Source organism: Stegostoma tigrinum, chromosome 17 (genome assembly GCF_030684315.1).
Source record: "Stegostoma tigrinum isolate sSteTig4 chromosome 17, sSteTig4.hap1, whole genome shotgun sequence".
Taxonomy (NCBI): Eukaryota; Metazoa; Chordata; class Chondrichthyes; order Orectolobiformes; family Stegostomatidae; genus Stegostoma; species Stegostoma tigrinum.
In genome coordinates, this window is record NC_081370.1 from 23972636 (window position 1) to 23991298 (window position 18663).

The 18663-nt window shown below is 37.9% G+C and overlaps 1 protein-coding gene across 7 annotated transcripts in view; it reads left to right on the forward strand.

Moving 5' to 3' along the window:
- mob2a (MOB kinase activator 2a) overlaps positions 1-18663 on the forward strand; it is a 208578-nt gene that overhangs the window by 173439 nt on the left and 16476 nt on the right. For 5 of the 7 annotated variants that reach the window (XM_048545879.2, XM_048545880.2, XM_048545876.2 and 2 more), the window contains 2 exons: positions 8695-8855; positions 10180-10273. In XM_048545879.2, coding sequence (XP_048401836.1) covers positions 8695-8855; positions 10180-10273 — 255 coding nt within the window. Of the gene's footprint in view, positions 1-1290; positions 1466-6004; positions 6099-8694; positions 8856-10179; positions 10274-18663 lie in introns of those variants that run through there. The other 2 variants (XM_059652026.1, XM_048545871.2) reach the window with 2 other exon arrangements.

An 18663-nucleotide genomic window follows, 5' to 3' on the forward strand; every position in this document is an offset into this window, starting at 1 on the left:
GTTTCAAATGCCTATTGTTGTTTTGACTGCATGTATGTTCAAAAACTAGAAATCACTTGCGTGCATTCTACATAAGGGTAATTTGAAAAGCATAATGCAAAGATTTTTAAAAAAATTTGACATTTAGAAGCTACAGATGGTGTAAATCACCAGTCCATGCAGTGTCTCTTTCAAACTAAGAGTTTGGAGCGTTGGCTGGAGCACTTACCGATGGCAAATCTCCCACTTGATTTTGAGTTGCTGTTTGGTTTACGTTTGGAATAAAACCAGCTTACAGGGTAGATGTAGGGAAGATGTTCCTGATGGTGGGAGTGTCCAGAACCAGGGGTCACAGGATGAGGATTCGGGGTAGACTATTCAGGATGGAGATGAGACATTTCTTCTCTGAGTGGTGAGCCTGTGAAATTTAATTACAACAGGAAGTAGTTGATGCCAAAAAATTGGAAATATTCAAGAGGCAATGCCTCCTGCTGCTATTTTCTATGTTTCTATTCCAAATTTAAACGCTTGAAGATACTTGACTTTTGAAGTAAAACTATTCTTTTCAATGCAAATCTGCCCATGTTCCAGAACATAGATGCAGTTTCATTCATTAATTTGTTGCTTATGAGTTATGACACTTACTGACTTTTTAAATTTTATTGTGAACCATTTTAGATGTTTTCTGGTCACCCTATTCAGACGTGTCATTACACATCTCTGGAATAGGTCGGACTTGAACCTCTGTCTTTTGGTTCAAAGGAAGGGAAGCTGCCACTACACCACTAGACTTGGCACGTAAAACAAAGTAACAATTCAAAGTTTACCAACATGCTGTGGGAGATAAGATGCTGAATAGAGGCTGATTTGTAAAATTTCTGTATGGTGAGGCATTTCTGATGTGAAAATTGTGCAAGCCTAGCATGTAACATCTGCTTATCAATTGACATTAGAGCAAGGGAGCTTGTTCACATTTTTGATGATAGAAAGCAGAAAGGGGTGCAGAAACGGACTAAAAAGGTGGGGGAGGGAGTGAGAAATCTTGTTGGAAAAGTATCTTGTCCAATAACAAAGTGAACAGTAAAGATGTGGGAAAGATACTGAAACAGGAATTAGTTACTACCTCTAGTATCTTCAAAAACTGTTCTAGAGTTAAATTGCACACCTAAAGCAGTTTTTTTCTCTTTGTAGACGCTCCCTAGATTTATGGCCTGGGATGTTGATGAAATCAGTGGATTCCTTGTCCTTTCATGCCAAGCCCAAGCTGATTGGCTGGAAGTAAAGGTTGTTTGAAGCTCAGTGCTGATGTAAATGTGAATGTGGTTTGACTAGTTTGAGCTGTACACAGACAAAGGAAGTCTGAAAACTGAGAAACTACGATGGTGGGAGATTATTTGAACCAAAGTGAAGATAGGTCATTACTTGGACAGCAGAAAACTGGAGTGTGTTACAAGATGGTTCTGCAAGCCATGGAAAAAGTCCTGAGGTAGAGAGTGTTTTTATGAAATAATAGTAGCTTTGAAATGGGGAAAATATGATTAAAATGTTTATAGTTTGTCATTTCATTCCTGTTAACTGAACTAGCTTAAGCAACTGACGAGATATTACTCTGTTAACTGATGACTGACTTGCTTAAATTCTTGCCCAGTCCCAAAGGGACAGTCACCTTCCATATAATTAGTTTACAAACAATCAAAATTGGCATGATATGCATGGATGAATAATTACTGAAGGCGGTAACGTTTTTATTAACCAAAAGAACTGCGGATGCTGTAAATCAAGAACAAAAACAAAGTTGCTGGAATTGGAAGTTCAGTTCGGAGGAAGGGTCATAGGACCTGAAACGTTAACTCTTTTTTTCTCCTTCACAGATGCTGCCAGACCTACTGAGCTTTTCCAGCAACTTTGTTCCTGATTTACAGCATCCACAGTTCTTTTGGTTTTTATTTAGTATTTAATTCACTGCCACATCTCTTCCAGGCATGCCCACCTTGAAGTTCTGCTCCTCTCTCTGGGATTTCTGTTCCAGTCTCTCCTCTTGTCCACCAACTTTAATTTCGCTGTCTAGTTCTGAGGAAGGGTCACCACGAAACGTTAACTCTGTTTTCTCCTTCACAGATGCTGCCAGACCTGCTGAGCCTTTCCAGCAGCTTTGTTTCTGTTCCAACATTTTTATTAAGTTTGCTGTGGGAAGAATTAAGCATCAATAAATATGTTAGCTGTTGCACTGTGCAGACTACATGTAACAATGTACTGCATTTTTGTTTACATCAATGGAAACCTTTTAAAAGGTGGTGAAATATTTAAATAGTGCACTAAATATTTAACTTGTCCATTGGATGGGCTTGTTGTAGGTTGTCAGTTCATTAAGTTAAAACATTGTTTTAGTGTTTCACACTAGCTTGGACAGTAACTGCTTGATTTTGTGCCACCTGCAGCAGTATGATTTAATGTCTAACCAGAATACATAGACAAGAAGCTTGCATACTGCAATGGCTAATTATTTATTTATTTATTTATTTATTGATACACTAGAAAGCGACAAACTGAGTTCAGTTTGTGTCTGTGTGACCTAAGTTTAAAATTGATTTCACTTGATCTTGGGTAAGTTGAATTCATGGCTAACCATGACAGCTAATTTTGCGCAACTTATTTTGTTGCCTACATTATCTTATCTGACCACCAGAGGATTTATTGCAATCCAGAATTTGTATGGAACTAACCGTGGATCTATGGAAGTATGTTCAGCCAGATCAATTTGGAGGTAGTTTTGCTCTTGCTATAAGATCATTTTGTTAACAGTTAAGTATTTGATCCGTGCTGCTCAAGTTATAAAACTTGAAACTGTACAAAATTTGGTGCAGAGATTTGGTGTTTGTGAGCCAAAGCTTACTGAGCACGCTTGCAACGGACTGGGAGAAATGGTCATGCTGCAAGAATTTATCTGTTTTCTTCTGGAAACAATTTGAGATATTGTGTGCCTTATAGTATGCTTACAGACCACATGATATGTCAATGACTTCATTACTTTCACTGAAACCACACAATCTTTCTCCATGAGTTAAGCTTCTGTCCGTTACATTTAATGTAAATTCTCTGCTACTGAATCCTCAAGGTGAGTGAAATATTATTCCCACATTTACTCAGAGCAGCCTGGGCTGTGCCATAAATAAATTGAATGCAGAAGTACAGCTATTGTAAATGTAACTTTAAATCTTGTCTAGCAGTAGTTTGAGCATGGGCGATTTTTCTGAATAGTGGGAGGATTACTTAATGTAAGATTATAATTACATCAATCAGTCTGGGCCAAGGGATGATGGAGACAGGCAAATTTAAGGAACTGCTCTACTTAATTCCTTATTTTCCAACTTGAGTACCTTCCATATGTATTTGTAGATGCTCTCATTGTCCAGTACCAGAGTTAATCGAATTGTGACACGTGGACAGTTTCTCAAGATCGTTTACACATAGAAGATTTAAAACTGTTCTGAAATCATTTCATTTTAATCCTAATGAGGCCATCCCCCTCCTTCATTGATAAGAAAATTTTGCAGGCACGGATACAGTTCTGAGCAGCTGCCTTTCCAACTGCAACCAGATAATAGGTTGTTCTCAGTAATTTGAAGGGTGAAGTTTGATTACAACATCTATTGCCCACAGAGAACTTGGTGCTGAGGCTACCATTGTGATCGCTCACTGTGATTTAATGAAATAATAAAATATACAGTCAGTAATTATCTTGGCATAAATGTTGTGCAGTCAAGATATTCGTAGCATCATGTAAATATTTGTGCACTGAATAGTTGTTTAGAGTTGGGAAAATATTCACTTTTGTAGAATATTTTGGGTTTTTTATATAATATGGGGAAAATGGATGTTGTAGAATACCATATATAGACCATATTTAGGGACATGATTTTATTCTAGCATGCTGTAATATGTTCTACAGTGTAATTGAATTTTGTTCTTAATGTCTATTATATTTCTATGTTTATTATTGGTACTCAAAGCTGCATATCTTAGCCATAGGTAATGTAATGTACCGAGTAGATATTTGCTGCAAGATGAATTGGAATCATGCTTTGAACTTTTTAATATATCTGCAGTGTATTATATTTAAAACACAATTCTGGAGAAACGCGGCAGGTCTGATGATGTGTGGAGAGAGAAGCAGTGATGAGTCCAATATGACTCCTTCAGGACTGAAGAACACTGGAAAAGGCCCAGTTTTTTTTATGCTGTGGAAAAGTGGAGAACAGTAGCAACTGGAACAGATAGTAAAGGTGGCCAGAGTAAAAGGTGAAGGGATCTCTACCAGCGATAGTGAAATGATATAGATGAAGACTAGGTATTAATAGCAGAAAATAGACCAGCTCTACTGAGAACCAACCCATAAACTAAAAAATGCAGGTTACATTTTGTGTACAAACCTGTGATTTATGAAGTTGCTTGGGTTGACACGTACCGTTCCTTCAAATGAACAGCTGCTCATGAACACAGTTGCATTAAATATAATACTGAAACTGTTTTGAAGTCCTGTAGAATGTGTATAAATTAGATATCACAGCTTTTATTAGTTTCAAGAGTGACTTTTCATCCTTTATCAGGCTCCACTCAATTTTGTCCTGCCATCATATCAGGCCTTGTTGCTGGATTCAGATTGTTTCCCCTGTTACTGTAGCATCAGTACAAAACTGTTGATGTTGCACCAATCCTAGAGTTGTAATTTGAATGTATTCTGAAACACTTGTTTACCTTGTATATTCATTCCTTTCACATAAGGGACCTAACTCTGCAAATGTGGCAGAGAAGAGCATTTAACGGTAAAGAAAATAAGTTTCTAAAAATAAAAAAAACTATACTTAAATATAACCTTTCATCATCAAAATTCAGCCTAGTGTCTATTTGTTTTCTTTAAATGATAGAGTACCAAGCCAGGAGAATACATTCTAAAGAGTGCACATTATTGTGCTTTGACTGGTAGTGAATCACAAATGCAAGTTGACTTGTATCAAGGATAAAGTAGCACTGTTACCAAAATGAAAATGATCAGCATTCAACCACGGTAGCATAACGAATGCTGTGTTGTATGATCAAGTCTTACGAATGTTTATAACAAGTCAGGATGGCATCTAGGAGGAATAAGTAAATGTAGCTGTTGTCATAATAGTAATTTAAACAAACATTCTAGAAAAACCAATTGCGTCAAAAATAGACTCCTGATTAAAGGATGACATACATGCTTGTACTGTTTTATACTGTTTTACAAACCTGGTTGCAAATGGAAAAGTTTCATTTGTATACAAATAAGGTTAAGTATCAATGCCAAATGCCTGGCAACATTGCGCTAGCTGCCTGCCTTTTCAGCTGGAATGCTGTGTGACTTGCTTACAACTACAGCTCATTTCCCGAGGTTGTAGGCTTGTTTCAAAAATTCAAATTGGCCTTATCCTTACTACATTCCCCTCCCAGTTTTTGAGGATTGGGTTTACAATTGTTTGTGGTTGCATTTTCCAGATTTGATATTGAGCTGAAATAGATTTCAGTTAATCTTGTAATACTATGATAAATGCTCTGCAAACCTCCATTAAGGATTATATAGGATAAAATGCAGCTGGCTGTGATTTACAGAGCAGTTTATGAAGACCCACAAAACTGCTTTAAGTATTCTGAAACAGCTGCCAAAAATGGATTGTTGGATCATTGTGGCAAAGTATGTTGTTTTATCATTGCTATTTTAAAAAAGAAGGTTTGCAGTGCAAATATGTTGGATATATCGGAACTGAAAATATGTGGCTCCAAGTGTTAGAGTCTAAATGAAAAATGTATGCAGCATTGCCATGTTTCCGTTCGTGCATTGTAGGTTGTTTAGCAGGAATTTGAAACTTCAAACTACTTGAACTGATCTAAAACAGTTGACCAGTTGTAGTTCTTCAGAAATGTGAATTCTAACATCTTTCACATATGTAACAATATTGATGGAGTTGCAGCTGCATATTAAAACGACTCCTTTCTGTCTTTCCAGCATATCCGTGCCTCTGCATCAGCTCAAGATTTGATTTGCAAAAGCAGATCCTGGAAATGTTAAACAGAGATTACCTATTAAGGAAAAGATTTTGGTGAGAATAGGGTGAAAAAGGCATCTGGCAGTATTATTGGTTTTTTTTTCCTTGTATAAATCGAACAGGAAAAACAGTGTGCATTGCCAGAAAAATGTTATTCCCAAAAATGCTGATGCCTGCTATGAACAATTGGCTGGTGTCCAAAATGTCATACGATGGCAAGTAGACTAATGAAGTTTAGCTGCAAATAGATGTTTTGAGCTAATTAGTGCTGTATTTGATTATGGTTGGGAAGCACTTCAAGATGCTGGATCCATGACCTCAAAAGCATACATTACTTCCATATGAGTTCCTTCTGTCTCCTTCCTTCCTCTCACCATCTACCCTTTACTCAGAAGTAAGACCTGGCCTGTTGCTCACCATATGAATACCCACCACACCATTATATCTTTCAGGATTCACAGAATGAATGGCAACTTTGAGTTTCCTGTCTGACCAGTTCTGTGATGAGGTGTAAGGAACTTTGTGAGGTTTATGGTCACCTGGGGTGCATTTCTTCTACAGAGGTTATTAAAACTTGAAAATAGTTTAGTAATGATCATTGAAGAGGAAACAAAAGCATCACAGACTTACACATGCTTCACTTTATTTGGACTCCATTGAAATAGGTCTAGAAAGTGCCAGCAAGCCTGCATCGGAGTTGGGTAGGTTCAATTCCAACCCCAGCTGATGCAGTTTAGTATTGAAGGTGCCATCCTTTAAATGAGATGTGAAGCAAGGACCCATCTGTTCCTTTTTTAGGTTCAGGTGAATGCATTCAAAAGAGTGGTAGGTATTCTCGTCCTGTGTCCTGAGCAACATTCCGCGCCCAAACTGATTATTTAATCATCTTTACTATATGGGGCAACGTGGCATATGAAACACTCTGGCATCCTTTGAAACCTAAAATAACTTTTACAAAGTCTTGTTTAATTGGCAAAGGCACTTATGCTTTCTCCCTTTATCGTATGCAGAATTAGTAGTTTACAGTGCATTTCAAATTCGGTTACTTAGTTTGCATTGTCTTAGTCTGTGCAAAAAGCTTCCTTTGCTATTTAACTAACTTGGTTAATTATATCACTAATTTTTTTTAAAGCAATGTAATTGGCTAAAGTTAATAGATTCTAATTCCTTTGAAATGTGCTAAGGTAAAGTCCCAGAGGATCGTAGCATTTCTCTCTTATTAGAGAGAGACGACTGATGATGGTTTAACCTGAGGCTCAACACACTTCAGGCAAGGCAAGAGGTTGAGAAGGAGAGACTTTATGGTAATGTCAGCTGATTTGGGAGTTGAAGCCCCTCTGTTAGTGTTGCTGTGCTGTAAAGCAGCCATTCAGCCAAATGAGCTTCAAATGGGATGATATTGTAAGGAAACCATTTAGACCTTGACAAAAACATTGCATGTGAAACTGAGTCACTCAAGCCAGAAAGTTTGCCTATAAATATGATACTATTGGATGTATGTGATTTTAGATGTGGTGGGCTCCTGATCTTCATTTAGTTTTTGGGGAGAGTCAGTACAGAGAGAATGGGTCTAACTGTCTAATGCCCTATTCACCTAGCAGTTGGTTCATGCAGCAATCAAAAGAATTCTATCAGTAAGCTGGGCTTTGCTGTCAGGGAATTGTGTGAAGTAAGATGCATATTCAAGATGGTTACTTAAAAAGGATATTGGGGTGGAGTAATCGGGATTACAGTTGAGCATTGTGCTGTTGTTCTGTACTTTTAAACATTGCTGAGCTATTTGTGCCTTCAGCCTTCTCTAGTTGGTCAATTTTAGGGTGATCAGTACCAGACTTTTTCCTTCTCTGCTTGACTTGAATTGTTCACAAGTTTAAAAAAAATTGGAAATAATTCAGTTTAAATATGAAAGTTCCAGATGAATTCCCCTGAATAGCATTTTATGTTACACCTTGGGCAATTTTCTGCATCTAATTAGGAAGATTGATTTAGGTAAAACTTTGATTCAGTTTGTAACATTCACAAACTCAGTTGGACTTTGCATGATTATGGAGGAGTTAATTTGGCTTAACTGAGGTAATTTGAGTTTAAAGTAACTTCAGTACTTTGCTAATGCATTCTTACTCAGAACAATACATCATTAGTGTCATTCTTGTGAACTGGGCATCTGCGCTGGACAGCCGGTTAAGGCTAAATATACATGGTCAAAATGCTGAATAATATGTCTTTTAAGGATTAGTGTGGTACTGATGTTCAATACAGTATACAGCTCTAACTGCAATTTTCTTTGGATGTTTTAAAAATGCATTTCTGTTTTACTACTCAAATCACGTTATCACAAAGAACAGCCTTTCCATTTGAATTGTAATAAAGCAGGAAGTAGGGAGGGGAAGACAGATCTTTATGTATGGTGATTGTTATTTGGTATATTCTGGCAAGGAATAATATCTTGGCATTCCTCCCTATTCCCATGCTCATTTTGTTTTTGTTAGATTTCATTGTCTTGCACACCATACTGCACATTGAATTTCCTTTGTGATATTCATGTAAAAATCATGAATGTTTGAGACTACAAACAAAATAGTACACATTTCAAATTGAAATTTATCCAATCCTGCCTCATTCAATTAATCCCTTGTTTATTTTGTTTCAGGAAGTCAAAGACTAAGCCAAACGGTAAAAAAACAGGAGCAGAGGAGAAGAAATTGTATCTGGAGCCTGAATATACCAAAGCAAGAATAATAGATTTCAACTTTAAGGAACTGGTGACTTTACCACATGAAATTGACCTGAATGAATGGCTAGCTAGCAATAGTAAGTTCCTCTTCGGTATGTTGCACTAATGCATTTGCCCCAGGTTGCCACGGGAGGTAGTTTTGTGTAACAGAGATATTGGTGGGGACAGCCCAAATGGTCTATTTATGTGCCAACATTTTGTAGGTGAGATGGATTATGTTCAGGAAGCAAACCGAAACCTGAATATAATTTGATGCATGTAATTTGGTCTTGTGATACATTTTGATCCTTACGTTGCTGAACTCAGCTGTTTCAGTAATATTAACCTTGTTGACACTGCTAAATACCTTTTGTGGATATTCAGGGAGTCCCTGATTTACAAACGTCCAACTTACAAACACTCGCACTCATGTGATCCGTACATGGTTTTAATTTTGAAAATCTGACGTGCGAACATTTCCTGTAATTATGAATAGTTGCTCTCTATTGTACAGCATTGTGTTCTGACTTGCAAACTAATCGATTGGTGAACAGACTCCAAAAAGAACCCTTTTGCAATGGGGGGGACTGCCTGTAGCAAATGTATCACATCTGACTGGTTCCCTTTTATCTATCATCCTAGTTATATTCTTGAAAAATTGTAATATGCAAATAAAATTTAACTTTCATAAAACTGTGTTGTCCAGTGTTCTCACTGCGGCTGAAGATTTGTAAATATTGTGCCTACCTCTGCTGGTAGTTGCACCATCTGATGACTGACCATTCATACACTTGCCACATTATTGCCACAGTACTGGTGGATGTCCAGAACCATCCACCAGCAAACCATCCTTAAGTCAAAATGAAAACTAGCAAGGAAAAGTTGCCCATATGAAGATGTTGTGCTACTAGGTACAAAATCATGTTATTTACAACCTCAGAGTGGAAAAATCCTTTGGAGGATATGGAAGTGCCCACCTATGTAAAGTTCACTCATTTATTCCTCCTTTCCTTGCTATCTTTTACATTTTATTTTTTATAAAACCTGCCCTAAATGACATTTTTGATTTAATTGTTGGTAAAATATCTGGCCTGAAACAGAATTTTAAAGTGAGAATTTCATGGAAAACAGTATTTGCTAGTTTCTACATCCTTGAGTCAAATTAAGTTTGCATCCTGTATAAATTTACTCTGTTCGTAATGCCATCTGCTGTTCATGCAGATATTTGACTATTTCACATCAATTAGGAGATAGCGATGAAATCTGAAAACAAGATGGCTCTTCATTCAATCCTATTTTTTGAGTTCAATGTAAATTACCTTGTGTAATTTGATTTACAACCATTTCTATAAATGTGGTGCCTTGTGATGTCAGACATAAATGCCACCATATAACAGTTTTATTTTCCTCCTGTTTCTTTAGCAACAACATTCTTCAACCATATAAACTTACAGTACAGCACCATCTCTGAGTTCTGCACTGGCGATACATGTCAAACGATGACTGTGTGCAATACGTAAGTATATTGTGGGACGGAGGACAGACTATAAACTCCATTGAAATACTTGTACTAGTGTTGATCCTCAAAAATCTCTAAGGTGTATGAATATTCAATAACGTCATTTGCAATTGCCATCCAATTAACTGAAATACTATTAATAATAGCAGTAGATCCTAGCATTAACTGACATTGATTAAAACTTTATTATTGGACTATAATTTCAATGAATATTTATTCTTCAATACAGTCGGGTAGTTAATTCCAGTTGCTAATAATTAATTAAAGATTCTTTACATTCTGTAAGTGACTTGGAAGAGAACGTGAGCTAAAGGCCTGTAAGGACCTGCATTTTGTGCATGAGAGTTTCTTTGACAATATACACCGTGATTGAAAATCTATTTTCATATTTATATTTTCTAAAATTGGCTTGAGATAAGAAATGGTAAATACTTTTCATAAGGGGAGAAAGATTATTGTGGGTATTCAGGGCTGTTAAGTAATCTATTCAGCCATGATCTTATTGTATGACCAAGCAAATGTGAGAGGCCACGTGGCCCACTCCTGCTCCTAATTTATCGGTATATATGTTTTACAACAATAACTGTCAAGATTGTTATGAAATTATGACATATATTAGCTCTGCTGGGCCATAGTCCTGTTTACATTGTAAAACAGTGGATGATTGCACAAAAGGGAATTTACTCCCAAATGGTCTGCCATTGTCACACGGGTAAATTAATTAACTGCTTGTAATTGATAGAATATGTGAAGATTTAGCAACAGTTGTTACTCAGCTGCACATAGCAATGAAGAGTGTGAATGTGTGAAGACAGTTGGGGCCTTTCATGAGACTTTTGGAGGAAATGAACTGGATCATTTAAAGCAATAAATTAGCTCAGTGCTTCCTGCTGTCATGGCCCACTCAACTACTTTTATTTCTTTGTGGCCACAGCTATTTGTAATTGCATCAGTTCCACTTATTCTCAACCCCATCAAGACTGGCTGAATTTGGTTTTTATAACTGAATATTTTTCTGAATGTTGTTACATTGGTGATAGGATGGGCCAAAACAGCAAAATTATTTTGTGTCCTTCCTGCTTTGCTGTGAGCTCTTGGACATGCTTTTCCTTGGGTATCATTCCTTTTTAGGATGTACTTACTAAGATAGCTTTGTTCTGTGCAAAATTCTGCAACTTTCATTTGAATGCATGATTTAGCTAGCAGATACCTTCCTTCATAAAAACAGGAAATGTTGACCTTTTCAAGCAGCATTTATTTTACAGTCTTCCGATCTTATTGTTTAATTTGATGTAATGGCTGAGGACATACCTGTGTACTCATGTGATAACTTAAAACCAAAACAGAAATTTCTGGAAAATCTCTGCAGCTGTAGCAACGTTTGTGGAGAGAAATCAGAGTTAACATTTCGGGTCTAGTGACCCTTTTTCAGGATGGTTTTGATAACGGGTCACTGAACCCGAAATGTTAACTCTGATTTATCTTCGCAGATGCTGACAGACCTGTTGAGATTTTCCAGCAACTTTCTGTTTTTGTTTCCGATTTCCAGCATCTGCAGTTCTTTCTGTCTGGTGATAACTTGAAATGCTTAAATAACAGCATAGATGATTACAATCTTGTTGGAGTATCTAAGGCTGCCTTATAGTTGCAAGTGGAAATTGATGTTAGATATTTGTAACAGAAGAAAAATAACTGGTCTCGGGTTATTGTGCAAGCTCTCACCTGGCACCTGGTTTGATAGGCAATGGGCTGATCCTTTCTTAAATCTGGAGTTTGAGAACATTTGTTTCATACAGTCATTATCTAGCTATAAATTTTCTATTTTCACCTGTACTCAAGTTCATTTTTGAGGTGGACTTTAATGCACTTCATTTTCTCAATGGTCTCACTGTGAAATCCACAAATTTGTTTTGCTGTTTTTGCCTCTATCAAGCCTACCTTTACTGATTTTTTAATCTGCATGTTGGGATTCCTATAGCTGATTGGCCTTATTAGCAATTTTGTAAATAGGATCCTCACCATTTGCTAACCTTAATGTTTAATAAAGTACATCAAAGTTATCTGGCATAATGGTGACTGTCTGAACCATTTGTTCACTCTGTCAAGCACAAACTTCCAAATGGATCAAAGGCTACTGCATTCAAATCCGAAAGTTGATACATCTCTCATTACTCTGGAGATGATTGCTAATTGCTCTGCACTAACAACTAATTTAAGATAATTAGTCAAGCTTGAAAATGGCTCATTCACATTCACTAGAAGCAACACATTCATTTGTTGGGGCCTGTTTTAAAATAAAAAATATTTTCAAACCTTGAACCTTTCCTTGTATTATCTCAGAGCTTGATGGGGCACCCTATTGTTGCCATGGAGAAAGCAATCAATAGATTTTCCAACCAATCTGTAATATATGCAGTTAGGTGTGTGCTGCCCCTTTAAAACAGCTGGTCAGGTGACCTAGAGTTAAGAGCTAGGGGTGGCATTCTAAAGACCAACTGTGGAGGTCAGAGACCTCCAATAAAGTATTCCCTTTTCAAGTCTACCTCCATTATAGTCAACCATAGACATAACACAATCAAACTCACCCATCCCACACTTAGCTTAAAATCGTGATTTTTTAAAAAAAATTCTGGCATTTGACCTGGTGAGTGCATTGTCTTGAGAACACAGGTACATCCTAAATGCATCCCCACAATTCCATATTTGAATTGTTCAAATCAGCTTTACTTCTGTCATAGTACTGAAACAGACCCAGTCATCCAAAAACTACATCCACTGTGATTATGATTAAATTCTCCTAACCCTCTGTTAGTCTCTTTTCTGAAGTTCTCTAGGGCAAGGAGGCAAGTCCCAAATGTACACCAGCTGGAATGGGTATCGAACCCCCTGCTGTTGGAATCAGTCTGATCTACAGCAGCCATTAACCCAACTAGTTCCCTGAGTTACTATGCCAACACAAATTTTCATGTGTTGTACAGCCTGGAGCTATGTTTAGACATGTTGGAAGCTTCAGTTTTGTTTTATTATATGCTGACCAGGAATTTCTTGCACACTAGCCATCTGCAAACAGCTCAGATTGGAATCATTTTTAAGGGTAGTTTCCTTGACCATCAAGACCTGGCGTTAGAGTTGAACCTAGAATTTCTGATTCAGAGGTAGGGGTGGTACCCACTGCACAAACCTTTTTAGTAGTTGCCCAGTACCCCATCATAAAATTTTCCTGGTCTCCAATGCCTTTGTGGTCTTCCACTTCAATATTTATCCCTCTTCCTTTAGCTCCTTTAGTCCTGTGCTTCATTACATTTTCCATTCCAATGTCTTTATCTTCTGATTCATGCCTCCACTCCATGTTGACTCCCTTCCCCTTTCTTTTACCTTCTGTTTTGCAAGTGTGTCTGCAGTTGTTTAGGTTCTGCACTTGAATTTCTCCCTAAATAACACAAACTGTGGTCCTTTGCCTTATTACGACTGAATTACACTGTTTCTTTTCTATTTCTATTCCTATTCCCATTCCTCTACTGGTCACTAAATTTTTAATTTAACTAAGTTGAGGATATGACCAGTTAGTTCTTAGCCTGTGTCAGGTTCAGTATGACGGACAAGTCAGCTTGGTTTCTTCAGCCAAGGGGAGTTACAAAGAAAGAGATGGAAGAAAGAGGTGTTGTCTCTCTCTAGTCACCTTATTTCCATTCCCAAACTAGGTTATCTGACCTCTTTTTCTTACAAAAGAATTCTGCAGACTTCATGACTGCATCCAAGCTCCTCATCCTTAGGTGTAACATTGTTGCTGTTGTACCAGTGCATTTTCCTTAGCAAAATATCCTTTTCTTAAAAGATCAAAGTATGTTTACATTGCTCCATATAATCTTTAAAAAATTTGGATTACACCTCTATAGCAGACCTGAAATCTACTTATTTGTCTGAATGTTTATCACCCCTCATCTGTGCTGCATTGATGTAGTGCCGTTTTTTGCACTATTCCCAGCACTCTTACTTAGGTATGTAAACAACCTTGTATGACTGGTTGACAAACTGCCTTGAAACAGATAATGATATTTGCCTCTGTACTGATCCTTTTAAGGAAAGATCTAAACTCTTTGCTTTGTTACTAGTGATGTTCTGTACCATCTTGACACTAATTCTTTTAAACCGGTCTCTCCTGCAGAGTTCATTTTTCCAGTCAGCAAGGAAAAACTTGAGCATGATGGCTAATTCTTGGCCTCATTTTGCTCTTGCTCAGTTTTAACCAGCCATAAATCTGGGCCACCATAAAATCAAGAACAACAGAAATTCTGTAGTGCTCTGGCATATTTCACAATGGTGCATGCCTAATTTTATTTGAGTCTTAAAAATTAAGTACAGAGTTCCTGAGTGGTGTGTTTCATCTTCGCCTGACTCTAATTTGGACCCAGTAAATGTTACATTAATTGCTTCTGTGGATCAAATGCATTTTCGCTCCTGCTGTTTAATCAAAATGGCCATTCTTCATGATGATACTTGTAATTGTCAATACTGTTTTCTCCTCGATTTGCTGCTGTGAAGCATTATAACTAAAACTCCATTATGCCCAGAAAGAGGAGACTCTGACTCCAGCATCTGCAGTTCTTGCTTTCTAAGAGGAGATTCATGCATGTAGGAGAGTTGTTTTTCTCGAAGTTGGATGAGTTTGTAAACAGGTGTAGTGGCTTGCCTAAAATGTTGCATGAAATTGGATGTTAGTTGAGATGAATAATGAACACCCTGAGTTTCCAAATTTGATATTTTGCAGATAATCTAATTAAATAAAAGCTGTCCAATCTTGAATTGATTTTGATTTCATTGAAGCCGCCCTGTTTGCAGGTGTCATAATCTTGTGAGAGATTCTTTACAACAAGTTTTATGCTCCTGACATTTACATATCAACCTTGCATGCTTTTCCATTTAGATGCTATACAAATTGATTATTATCCTAGTGAGAACAAGCAGCGCAATGACGTGAACAAGTCAGTTAAACCTGGTAGACACTATATTATAACTTGCTATTGGTAGAATTAGTCCCATGAACTGGTGAAAATGTTTTTAAAAATTATGTGCAGTCCTGTTTAAATTAGATAAGAACCTGTCTAATGTTTAACGGACCTTGTTTGTAGTCTGTGATCCATGGAAGCTTCTGTACTATCTAATACTGTTTAAAACCTGCAATTAAATGTAAACAAGCTGCGCAGCTACATTGAATTTCTGGAGTTTTGGCAAACAAGAGCCAATTAATTTGTATCAGTGATTAGATATCAAAATGGTGAAAGTAGCAGGTTCTGTTGGAGAGGCAAGCCAATCTATTTAGGGTCTGTCATTTTATTGTTTCCCTCTGCACTTGTTCTCTTGCTTGACCTGTATTCCATTTTATTTGACAAACCCAGCAGATGATCAGTTTGTTGCTTACCAGGCCGATAGTGAAGAGTGGTGGCTTTACATGGTAAGATTTGGGAAGCTCTTGAACTGTACAGCTGAGATCTGCAAAATGTGGGGATTAAAGTAAATCTGTGTCATAGTTCTTTACCTGATTGTGATATTGTGCCCTCTATTTTGAGATGTAGAGTTGTTCGCCCAGAATTGTTCAGATACTGGACGGGAGAACTATAAGTCCTTTCAGACAATTTTCAAATTGTTAAAATAACACAGACACTAAAGATAATTGAGGGAATCGGTATTACAGAAGGTAAAGCCTGAAAAATATGTTCTACCATTCAATAAGACCGTAATGCTATTCCCATATGTCTTGAATCTGTTTTTGTATCCAAATATCTGCTCCATGCATACCCATAACCCTTGACTAGATAATTCCAAATATCCACAATCCTTGAAATGAAATTTCTTCTCATCCCAGTCCTAAATGGCTAATCCCTTCGTCTGAGACCGATCCTTGTTTTAGGACGCATTGCTCTTATTTTAAATAGTGAGCTGGTGCTATCTTTAGTATTTCGAGTAGACTGAATACAGAATTGTTCATCAAGTTGAAAACTGAAGCAATGATTTTAACAACTCTTGTCTTGACATTATCTCTATCCTGGTTAGGCAGTCAGGCTAAACCAATAGTCTTCAATTGACTTGTTTTAAAAAAAACAAAGATACAGTCATGTAAATGAAAGTTGTTTTTTGATTTAATGATGCTATGTGTACTTTCCATGTCACAAGAATTCTGCCATTCTAGATTGCATTATGCCATTCTAGATTCCCAGTTAGTTTCCTCTGAGTTTTTAAAATGACATTTAACAGCATATAAAGCCCAGTTTAGGAGGGAGCTCCCCAAATAGTGGCATTCTGAACATGAAATTGTATTTAATGTAACATTATGAAATATCCCAAGGTGTTTCACAGAATTGTTATAAAACCAAATATGACTCTGAGCCACATAAGGAGACTAAGTCAAGTTGAAGTTGACCTCATCAGAACATGTGTGATGGTGTAAGAGGAATTAGGAGAATGGAATAGAATCTTTACAGGAGGTAGGGTGTGAGGATGAATAATCAAGTAACTTGAAGTGGGAATTGGTTGGTTTGTAGTGGATATCGGTAGTCAATCTAACCCCAGAAAAGGAAACAGATGTCAGAGAAGGGAAGGGAGGAGTCGGGATGAACAAGATGGAAATGGGAAGTGAAATTGGTAAACTTTTCCAAGTCCGGATGAGAGAGGAAAACGGGCACTGATGATATCATCAAAATACCAGAGAAAGCATTTAGTGTGGGGTCCAGAATAGGACTGGAACAAGGAATGCTCCATGTACCCCACAGAGAGGCATAACTGGGACCCATGTAGATACCTCTGACCTGAAGAAATTGAAAAGAGTGAAAGAGAAGTTGTTCAGGGTAGGGACAAGCTGCGCCAGTTGGAGGAATCCGATAGTGGATGGAGTCATTTCAGGCCTGTTTTCCAGGAAGAAATGGAAAGCCTGGAGACTGTCTGATGGGACGTGGACGTACAAAGGGGTTGCACATCCATAGTAAAGAGGAGGCAGCTGGAGCCCGCAAACTGGAAATTCTGAAACTGATGTAAAACATCAGAGGAATTGCAGATATAAGTGGGAAAAGACTAGATAAGGGGAGATTAAAAATAATCAAGTTGATGAAGGAAGGGGTCTTTGGGGAAGGAGCAGGCAGAAATGAACCGTCTGCCCAGGTAGTCTTGTTGTGGATTTTGGGAAGAAGGTAAAAGTGAGCTAATTGTCTTGGGATACTGTGACCTTGGAGGCGGTTGGTTGGGGAAGATCACCAGAAGAAACAAAGTTAGCGACCATAACGGGCACAGTAGCCTAATGTTCTATGGTGGGGTCCCAGGGAGATAGGAGGAGGTATCTGAGAGCTGGTGCTCTGCCTCTGCAATGTGGAGGTCACTCTGCCAGACAAAAACAGCACCAACCCCGTCAGTAGGTCTGAATTACAAAGTCAGGATTGGATCTGAGAGCACGGATTGCAGTCACTTCATGGGAAGATGTTTGGGATGGGGACAGGGGGAAGAAATTGAGACGACCGATGTCATGTCAGTATTTCTCTGAATAGGTCAAGTTCTGATAACAGGCCAGACGGGGGGCAGTGTTCGGAGGTGGGCAAAGGAGGGACTCTTGACCAAAGAAATGGATGCTTACCTCTCAATGATGTTGATGACAAGATAAATGTAAGCCAAGAAACAGATACTATCTCCTACACTGCTCCAACCATACATGTTGAAATTTTTTAAACTCATTAATGGGTGACCATCACTGACTGTGGTTCAGAATTTATTGTGGGCCTTGAGTTGCTGGTGTACTGCTGCAGTCCTTGAGTATAGGGGCAGGCAGCACTGTTAGGAAGAGGGATTCTGGGATTTTGACTTTGTGACCATGAAGAGCAACAATGTAGTTCTGAGTCAGGATGGTGTGTGGCTCGGAGGGGGTCGCGCAATGACCGTGTCCCCATGCACTTGCTGCTGGTCCCCCCCGCCAGATGGCAGATGTCACAAAGTCACAGATGGGGTGCTATGGGGTTTCTCCTTACAGCTTCTGGGATAGCAGAAACAATTTCTGTTCAACATCTTAGCTAAAAGATGGATTGTGCAGATAGTATCCGCTTAATGCTGCAGTCAAGTGTCATGATGTATCATGTGCTTAAATCCTCAGTGTTATCACCTAAATATGTGCTCACTGTTCATTGTGACAGAAACTTGAATGGTATTTAGGACTTGAATCCATTACCTCCACATTGAGTACTAAACACAGTCAAGACTGATGCTTTTCTACAATGAAAAATTGACCTGTAAATTGAAAACAAAATCACAGAAACTAAGTTCAAATGTCTGAAAGCTACTTTGTAAACTTCTTGATTTACAAGCAACACAAGAGTGAAATGCTGAAACAGACGAGATGATGCAATCACCTT